Source organism: Mus musculus, chromosome 11, assembly GCF_000001635.26.
Source record: "Mus musculus strain C57BL/6J chromosome 11, GRCm38.p6 C57BL/6J".
NCBI classification, from domain to species: domain Eukaryota; kingdom Metazoa; phylum Chordata; class Mammalia; order Rodentia; family Muridae; genus Mus; species Mus musculus.
The window spans coordinates 93,946,990-93,957,094 of NC_000077.6; the positions used below are offsets into that span (position 1 = coordinate 93,946,990).

The window sequence follows — 10,105 nt, forward strand, 5'->3', positions numbered from 1 at the left end:
ATCAATTTTTCAACATTGATTTTGTTTACTAGGTAATGTGGGTAGATAAGCCATGGCACACATGGAGGGTAACGGGCAGGCAACAGTTTTCTTTTTCCAGTTCCATGAGGGGTCCTGGAGTAGATAGAACTCGGGTTGTCATTGTATGAATGTGTGTGTCTCTGTATAATTCAAAGTACAACTTTCTTTCACTGTGGAATCAGGATTGAACTAGTCAAGCTAACCCTATGCACTCTAACCTCTCCCACATGCAATTAAGACAGGTGGTAGAAAGCGGCTGGGTACTCAGGGGACCCTTCTCACCCCTTCAGGGTGGGCTGTAAATAATCAGCACTAGGTATGGAGTAATTCTTTTGCAAGGGAGCAAAACTGAACTCCCCCAAGCTGACAGTTAACTCTGCTCAAAGAATAATTACAACACAAAGTAAAGCAAGAGAGTGAGCATGTGAGAAGGGACTTAGCACTGTCTGGCAAGGAACAAGAGGGTGCAGGTGAATGAGCAAAAGCAGCATTTGAGCCTAGAGTTTATGGTTAGACAGGAAAGGACCACAACACAGAGCAGAAACAAAGATATGTGGCATTTGTGGAGAAAGTCACTTTGTCTAGAGCATTGTGCTTTAGGATCCGTGCTCAGTGGGTGACTGTGTGTGTGTCAAGTGCTTGGGGGTCAACCCAGGGCTTCAGGAATAGTAGGCAAGTATTCCCAGAGCTAAGTTCCCAGCTCCACTTGAACACTTAATACCAGATGTGTGGAGTTCTTCCCACAACAAGCAGAACTCCAAGAGACATCAGCTGTGTATCTTCTATATTAGATCAGTTTTGATAAAGAGAGAGCGGGTTAATTCTGACAGCTGCACCTGGAAAGTAGTGTTAGACCTCAAACAAAGCTTCAGGACTCTAGAATGGGCAATTTAGTGAGACTCTCTGCCTCTTAAAAAAAAGGAGAGTGGGTGGGGGTTGGAGGTGAGGGGTCCCAGGGAGATTAGCAATTAAAGGCACTTGCCACCTAGCCTAACAATTGAGATTGGTCCCCAGAACCCACCCACACTGAAAGGAGAGAACCAGTTCTGAAAGCTGCCCTATGGCTCCTACACCTTCAAGACGGGGCGTATGTGTGCCTTCACACAATAAATAAAGGGTCTGGGACTTTAGAGAGGCAATGGATTTGACGATAGAAGGTAAAACATGCAGGAGAAAATAATATGGCCACCAAACCCTGTCCTTTGGGCTTTCTCAGAATGTCATTATCTAGAGATTGGTCACTGGTGGCAATCCATCCTTTAGTTGGTGTTCCCCTCCCCCTTTTAGGATGACCAGGTGCTCCACTCTGCATCTTTTCAGCATACAAGGACTTTTCATCAAAGGAATTAGTGTTTAGAAACTATGCATAGGCAGGCAAGAGACTGTTGGTTACATCAGTGTCAGTTTTTCAGTATAGCAACACACACACAAAGAATATTGGGGGCTAGAAAGATGGCTCAGTGGTAAGAGGTTCAGCTAAGAGCCAGGGTTCACATCCCAGAACCGCACATGCCGCAGCTCACAGTGTAATGGGATCCAAGATACGATGCCCTCTTTGGTGTGCTTTAGACAAAGCACCTATATACATTAAATATTTTCTTAGCTAGGATGACAGTTCTCATCAGCTTTTGCTTTAAGATCTCAGCCCAGGTTGGCCTCCAAAACCCTCCTGCCTCAGCCTCCTGAGTTCAAGACTGCAGATGTGAGCCACCAAGCCTAGGCTTTAACAATTTCTAAATAGTCCACACACACCTGCTTGTGTTACAAGTCAGGCTCTGAGAGAAGTGACAGCTGTGCCAGTCTAGGAAGATTTGCCCTAAAAGTGGAACTATAGACTGTGCCCTTAGCCTCCCAAAAAAGCATACCAAATAACCCATGCTGGTGGGCTAGACAATCTACATTTCCGGGGGTCGGGGGTGTGTGTGGGTATGGTTACACATCTTGAATTCCAGCATTTGGGAGGCAGAGGAAGGTGGAGCCTTCTGAGTTCAAGGCTAGCCTGGCCACAAAGCAACTTCCAGGACAACCAGGGCTAACTAAACACACACAAAGTCTCAAAGTGGGGGGAAAAGGCAATATAAATAGCCCACGCCAGTGTTCAGCCTTGTCTCATCCCAGAAGACTGGAGTGGTGGTTTATCAAGAGCACATACTGTTCTTCCAGAGGACCCAAAGGCTTGGCTCCCAGCACCCAAAGTGGGCAGCTCAACCACCAGTGTCTCCAGCTTGAGACCACCCACACCAGTGTACATACATTCTACTGTAGGGGATGTGTTAGGGGAAGAGATGGCTGGTGACCGAGTGCACTCGCTGCTTTTGCAAAAGTACCCAGCACTCACATGGCAGTTGACATCCATAAATCCAGTTCTAGGCATCAGGCGCCACCACATACTAGACCCACACGTGCATGCACGCAGAACGCTCAACTGCATGCCATCAGGGAGGGGATAAGGCTGCAGGAGTACAGGAGTACAAGTTTCAGGCTGGGAGTACCTTAGCTGCTCCCTTAGCTCTTCATTCCTACAGTATCCTTTTACATCTGCAAGTCAACAAAGACAATCTGTTCACACACATCTTGCAGAGAAATACACATTCCTCTGTTAGCTAGTGCAATTAGAGACGCTTATTTCCCCGAACAGTCAGTATCACACTGACTCTCCCCTACTACCTCTCCTGGATGAGTGTCTTGATCTCTAGCTCGTTTCGGAGAAGATCCAGGCTGATTCTTCACAGTAAATAAATAGAACTACTCAGAACAAAACCACTTCACTTAGTTCTAGCAAATGAGTACTGAACACTGCACACTCAGTTCCAAAGTCTTTATTGTTTTAGAAAAGATGATCCATCCTGTCAGTGGGATGAAGAGCTCTGTCCAGAAACCCATCAGTAGTGCTGAAAAGGATTCTGGTTTCTTCATGTCTACTCGTACACCCAGTCATGGGCACAAGACTTGTAGTCGATCAGTTCTTCGGGCTTAAACCACAGATGGATCTCTTTCTCAGCACTCTCCACTGAATCACTGCCATGAATGATGTTCCTAAGAAAGAAAGCTCATTTGTTACTGTGTTTTAAGACTTATTTTAAAGAGTTTTTATGTATACAGTGTTTTGCCTGAATATATGCCTGCAAGCCAGAAGAGGGCACCAGATCTTATAGATGTTTGTGTGACACCATGTGTTTGCTGGGAATTGAACTCGGGACCTCTGGAAGAACAGCCAGTGCTCTTAACCTTTGAGCCATCTCTCTAGCCCTTGTTATGAGGCCAGAGTCCATTCACTAGATAACAGCATGGGGCAGACATTGCAGACCTTTTTACCTGACACTGAATAATTACATTCTCTGCCCCACCACCACCCCCACCCCCACCCCAAGCATTCCAAAACTGACCTTAGGACTGACACAGAACTTAATACTAGAATGCTTACCTGGACTATATGAGGCCCTACTCAGTAAGGCAAATAGTAAACCATTTAACTAAAACCCATTAGGATGGGACTAAAGAGACAGCTCAACAGTTATGAGTACTTCTTGCACTGGGTATGGTGGTGCACGCCTTTAATCCCAGCACTTGGGAGGCGGAGGCAGAGGCAGGCGGATTTCTGAGTTTGAGGCCAGCCTGGTCTACAAAGTGAGTTCCAGGACAGCCAGGGCTACTTCTTGCTCTTGCAGAAAACCCAGCTTTGGGTTCACATGGTAGTTCACAACCATGTTACAGAGCATCTGATAACCTCATCTGACCCCTGGGTGCACATAATACATGCAAGCAAAACACTAGGGAAAAAAAACTTTAAGGATACCAAAAAAGTACAAAGCTATATATAAAGGTGCTCAAATAAAAAGAGCTTAGTATTTATAACCCAAGATTGCTACTGCTAGTAAAGGACAAAAACAAAAAAACCAGAAGTGGGCAAGCCTCCAAATGCCAGTTTAGAGCCAGTCCTGCAGCTTTGGGGAGTGGGTAGGGCTAGTCCCAAATTTCCTATGCAACTAAAACTGACCTTGAAGTTTCTGATCATCCTGCCCCTACCTCCTTATCTGGTTTGTTTGGGTTTTGGAGGTGTGTCTTTTCAAGACAGGGTTTCGTTGTGTAGCCCTGAGGGCCCCGAAACTCCTTCCAAAGACCAGGCTAGCCTCAAATTCAGAGGTGCCTGGGATGTGCTGTGATTAAGGTCTATCACTCACACTAAGAATTTTTAGGAAGTTTTGTTGTTTCTTTAGTTTTTCAAGACCAATCGGTCTTACTATGTAGCTCTGGCTGTCCCAGAACTCCCTATATACCTGCTCTGCCTCAGGCTCTCCAAAGCTGGGAGTAGAGGTATGGGCTACCAGGCCTGGCTTTCGTTTTCTTAGAAGTAATTTACAAATCAAACCTACCATGCTTATTAGGAACAATCCCTTTATTCCATTTGTTTTTTGGGTTTTTTAAAAGATTATTTATTATATGTAAGTACACTGTAGCTGTCTTCAGACACTCCAGAAGAGGGCATCAGATTTCATTACAGATGGTTGTGAGCCACCATGTGGTTGCTGGGATTTGAACTCGGGACCTTTGGAAGAGCAGTCGGTACTCTTAACCACTGAGCCGTCTCTCCAGCCACCCTTTATTCCATTTGAATGTGCAAAGTTTGAGTACAATTTAAAGCTAAGGGAATCAAAGGGTTAGGTGTCATAGCCTAATAATAAATAGACACAGTAATAAATTGGATGAGGTTGAAACCCATTGTTTCCCACATAGGAAAAATCACATGCAGCTGTCTGCAGTGTCTCAATCACAACAATCGTTCTCAAGTTCAGGTTTTCCAAACCTTGGGATATGCCCAAAGTGTTATATATGCCACTTAGAGTTAAAAGTTCATTATCCCACACAGACAGACACACACACACCCTTACCTGCCAACTTGAATGCAGAAATCCCCACGGATGGTGCCTGGTTTTGAATCAGCTGGATTGGTCTCCCCCAGCATCACTCGGCCCGTTTTCACCACATTGAGCCCCTCCCAGACCTTCACCAGACAAAAGACAATTACTGAGACCATTAAAAACAAACATTCCTATTCATCCATCTATAAGATCAATGGGATGGCACTGTGGGCAGATAAGCCCTGCTGAGAGCAAGAGCCTGTTTTAAATATATAAGTAGGACATAGGAAAAGACTACTCACCAAATAAAAAAAAGGGGGGGGGGGAGACAGTCTGGGGACAGATCAGGCAGGGATCAGTGAAAAGGACCTAGTGACCTGAGAGGGCAAGGATTAATTATAAAAGAAACTAAAAGGACTAGTCTGGGAACAGAAAGTGCTCCGAGACAATTTTCCTTGCACTTTGCCATCATTCCCATGGGGACATCGAAGCCTCATAGAGACAGTCAAGGCCAGAGAACTTGGGCATCTCTGAAATCTAGGAAAAGTATGATCAAAAGTACCCGTGGGAAACAGTGCTCCTTTGAAAGCTGACTAGCCCTACCATGATTTGCCTTAAGCTCTTTTCTTAACCCTGTGTGTGTACACAACGTGTCCATGGGGAGTACTGGCGCCTACGCAGGCCAGAGGGGTCAGATTCCTGAAGCTGGAGTGGTGGGAGTCAGCCTATTGCCCAGCCTCTCCTAAAATCTGACTCCCTGTTCTTTCACCTTCCAAACACATAGTTGGCCAACTCCTGCCAGTCTAGAATTTCACTACTAAAGAGGTACAGAGTCCCAGGCCGGTCTGGGCCACAAGGCAAAAGCCAGTCCCAAAAGAGAAAGACCAGAGTATCTGCCCACCTCAGCCCTTCACAAGCACAAGCACTCACCATGGCCACCACGGGCCCCGAGTTCATGTACTTCACCAGCCCCGGGAAGAAAGGACGGTCTTTCAGGTCGATGTAATGCTGCTTCAGGTGTTCTTCAGAGGCCTGGCAGAGAGAGGAGCCCATTGGCGAACGGATCGGAAAGGCTTAGATATGGTTGTAGCCCACCCTGGGGGTGAGCTTGGGCTTTCCAACACAACAGGTCCTCAATCCCAGGTTTGGTAGTTCAATAAACTAACAAGGATCCATACCATGAAACCGACACTTATTGTGGCAGAAAAATCAAAAACCCTATACTGGTCATAAAGGCAACCTGAGCTGGGAATATATAGCTCAGTGGTCAAGTGCTCGCCTGACGTGTGCAAGGCCTTGGGTTCAGTCTCCAGCACCTGGTTTAAAAGGAGGAAGACTCCGTGCAGGAAGCACGTGGGGATCAAGTACAAGCATGCAGACCTGAACCCCCAGAACGTCCCACCCAGAGATGGGAGGTGAAGGCAGACAAGAACCTGGAGACTCACTGGCCAGCTGCCCCAGAGTATATATGCAGCAGTGACCAGGAGACTGTCTCAAGATGGTAGGACCAATGCTCGCACACAAACACACCGTGCACAAGACAAAAATTGCAAGTGTTTACAAAATGAGCTGATAGCTCATGCCTGCAATCCCAGCACTTGGTAGACAAAGGGGGTAACCCCAAGTTCAAGGCCAACCTGGGATAGAAACCTTGTCTTAAAAAATAAGAGCCAGTGGTGGTGCACCCCTTTGATCCCAGCACTTGGAAGGCAGAGATAGATGGATCTGATTTCAAGGATAGCTTGGTCTATAGAGCAAGTTCCAAGAAAGCCAGGGCTACAGAGAAACCCAGTCTAGAAAAACCAAAAGAAATAAAGACTCTTACATAGTCAGTGATGTTAAGGATCTAACACTATAGAAGTGGAAAGTACAATATTGACTGAATGTGTCAGTAACCCAGGTTCCCTGCTCAACAGAACCTTTTAAACATTTCAGATGACAAACTTTAGATTTAAGGATTTATGTGTATGGGTGGTTTGCCTGCATTTGTGCCTGGTGCCCAGAGGCCAGAAGACGTCAGGTCCCCTGGAACTGAAATTAGAGAGGGCTGTGAGCCACCCTAAGTACTGGGAACCAAACTCCTGATCTCAGCAATAAATACTCAACTGCTGAGTCCTCTCTCCAACCCCAAGAACGCTTTCTCTGTCTTGTTTTTGAGAGAGTCTGTACAGCCATGGTTGGCCTGGAATTCACTCTGTAGACCAGGCTAGCCTCAAACTCAAGAAATTTGCCTGCCTCTGGCTCCGCTGAGATTAAAGGTGTAAGCCACTATGCCCTGCTTTTTCTTGTTTTTACTTTAATCGTGTGTATGGGTGTTTGGCCTACACACTGTGCATCCTGTGCATGTCTCCTGCTCCAAGGCCAAAAGAGGTGTCAGATCCCCTAAGACTGGAGTTTCAGTTCTGAGCTGTCCTGTGAGTAATGAATGGGAACTGAACCCATCCTCTGGAAGAGCAAAGTGCTTTTCACCACGGAGCCTTCTCTCCAGCCCCAAGAACAAAACTGATGGCCTTTGTTATATTTCAGTAGATATTTAAACTTTAAAAGTAACCTCGTTGCCGGACGTGGTGGCACAAGCCTTTAATCCCAGCACTTGGGAGACAGAGGCAGGTGGATTTCTGGTCTACAGAGTGAGTTCCAGGACAGCCAGAGAAACCCTGTCTCGAAAAACCAATAAATAAATAAATAAATAAATAAATAAAAAATTTTAAAAGGTAACCTTGTATTAAAAAAAAAAAAAAAAAAACTGGGTCAAAAAAGAAAGAAAGAAAGAAAGAAAGAAAGAAAGAAAGAAAGAAAGAAAGACAGACCTGGGTCTCATGGGATCCAGACCTGGCCTTAAACTCCAGGTATAGGCAAGGGTGACCCAGATTTTCTTTTTTTTTTTTTTTTTTTTTTTTCTTTTCAAGACCGGGTTTCTCTGTACAGTCCTGGCTGTCCTGGAACTCACCTTGTAGACCAGGTTGCCCTCGAACTCAGAAATCCGCCCGCCTCTGCCTCCCGAGTACTGGGATTAAAGGTGTGCGCCACCACCGCCAGGCTGACCCAGATTTTCTTATCTCCACCTTTATGTGCTGAGATTTGAGCATGTGCCACCACACCCTACTGTTTAGGAGGGGTTGACTCTAGACCTCATGAACTACACCTTCAGCTGGTGGCTACATACCATGTCAAATAGTTACTATCCTATGCCAAGGAGAGATGCAGCCTAGGTCATCTGGAAGTTTCGGCTCAAGCACAAAAGAATTGCAATTGTACAGGGCGGGTTTCAGGCTCTCTCCAATCCTTGCTATCCCACATGACAACACAAGCCGACTGGAGACCTTTTGCGAGACGGACAGGACCAGGACACACTGTGGGAGGGAAGCCAGGCCTGGGCACCGACACCAGTCACGTTACCTCCACTTAAACCTTCCCAAGGGCGTCTGTCCTCCCCGGCCTGGGAAAGGGCCAGCGAGCCACCAACGTCTGGTGAGAGGCGGAGGTCAAAAGGATTCTCGTGGGAGTGAAATCAGCCAGGAGGCCTAACTCCGACTCCAAAAGGCGACGCGGCCAAACTACTGGCGGGCGAACCAAACTCCCGCCACCCAGCAGCAGAGGGGTAGGGGGCGAAGGGCGTTGTTACCCGAAGGAACTTCATGGCCACCAGGCGGAACCCCTTCTGCTCGAACCGTTTGATGATCTCGCCCACCAGGCCGCGCTGCACGCCATCTGGCTTGATGGCAATGAAGGTACGCTCGAGGTTGGCCATGGTCCTGTGGAGGCAAGAAGTGTAGTCGATGAGGCCCGGCCGACCCAAGCCGGCCCAGGAAGCCACGTGGGTTCCTGCCACCGCCGCCGCTGCGGAGGACACGTGGCTTTCCAGATACTTCTGCCCCGCCCGGGAGGCCCAGAAAGAGGACTGCGGGAGCCTGTGGTGAGCTGATGTCGGGGCGGGGAGTGCATCTTAGCCTTACCGAAAGCCGGTGGGTCGGCTGGTGTCTGCGATGAGCGACAGAAGCAAAGAGAATAGAACGACCACCAGCCGGCGCGGAGAGAGGAGGGACGCGGGGCGGGACGAGAGACGCCACACCCCGGAGGACCCCGCTGCCCAACCCGGGACGCTCAGGCTGCCTGGTCTTGCCAGTCGTCTCTGTCCCCGCCCAAAGGCTCGCGGTGCACGCCCTCTCCTTGCAGGGCTGCGGAGGGCTGCGGGGCAGGAAGTGATTTGTTCTCCACCCAAGTCCGCCTGTTCTTTGCAGCTAAAGGCTTCAGCTTTGGAGACCAGGTCCTGAATTTATTCCAGGAGACATCTGCATTCAAGCTTCCCTGAGACATCCGCGCCCAGCTGGACTCTCCATGCTCTGGGATACCCCGAGTTTTTCCTATCTCCGAAATTCAGCCCTCTGTTCTTTCCTCTCTGCTTGAGCTTAGCCTTCCTCACCCAAAATGACAACTTCCCTAGGAGCCAAGTCTGTCTCCAGGCCCCTCCTCAGAAGGCCATCTGTTCCTGTCTCAGAATGACTTTCGAATTCCTAAGATAACCCATGCCTTTTGACACTAGGGCCAGCTCCCAGCTCTCTGTCTCCTCACCTACCTTTCCTCTAGAGGCTCTGATGCCACCCTGAGCCTGGGATTCCTGCCCACAGAGCACTACCTACCGAGTGTCAGGCTACCCACCTCAACCTGAGACACCCCTGGCAAGATTCTAGATTTTTGTATATAAGTTGACGGCCTGCCTAGACTTCAGAGGAAATTCAAGGCCAGCCTGGTGAATTTGGTACATGAGACTACCTCAAAATAAGAAGCAAAACCAGGTGTGAGAGATGACACTTGCCTATAGTGCTAGCTTTTGGGAGGTGGAGGCAGGAGGATCAGGAAAGGACAGCCACTGCTACACAGTTCAGAGTCAGCCTGGTCTGTCTCAAAATATACAAAATGGGGTGTTGGAGAGCTGGCTTTGTAGTTAAGAGCCTTCCAGGGGCCAGAGGTCAAGTCCCAGCAACCACACACTTCAGGTGGCTCACAACTATAACTCCAGTTCCATAGAATCCGGTGCCTCCCATCTCCAAGGACATGCCCTTACGTGCACATACCCACATGCAACACACACACCTACACATAATATGATAAAAACAAGTTTTTAAGGAATACATACAAAGAGAGGGGCTGGAGTGGGTAAAGTGGTACATCCTTGGCTACACTAGAATTAAAGACCAGCCTCGACTACATGAAGGTAGGGAGCA

At 47.9% G+C, this 10,105-nt stretch overlaps 1 protein-coding gene across 2 annotated transcripts; it reads right to left on the reverse strand.

The window, feature by feature from the left end:
- Positions 1-2,824: 2,824 nt before the first annotated feature.
- On the reverse strand, positions 2,825-9,267 carry Nme2 (NME/NM23 nucleoside diphosphate kinase 2). 2 transcript variants are annotated; one of them, NM_008705.5, is made up of 5 exons: positions 8,837-9,267; positions 8,506-8,635; positions 5,811-5,912; positions 4,911-5,023; positions 2,825-3,057 (listed from the first exon to the last, which is right to left on the reverse strand). In NM_008705.5, the coding sequence occupies exons 2-5, from the start codon at positions 8,629-8,631 to the stop codon at positions 2,940-2,942; spliced, it is 459 nt and encodes a 152-aa protein (NP_032731.1). In that variant the 5' UTR covers positions 8,632-8,635; positions 8,837-9,267; the 3' UTR covers positions 2,825-2,939. The 2 variants fall into 2 exon arrangements, with proteins under 2 accessions (NP_032731.1, NP_001070997.1); NM_001077529.2 differs by lacking the exon at positions 8,837-9,267 and having other exon boundaries at positions 8,506-8,794.
- Positions 9,268-10,105: the final 838 nt, after the last annotated feature.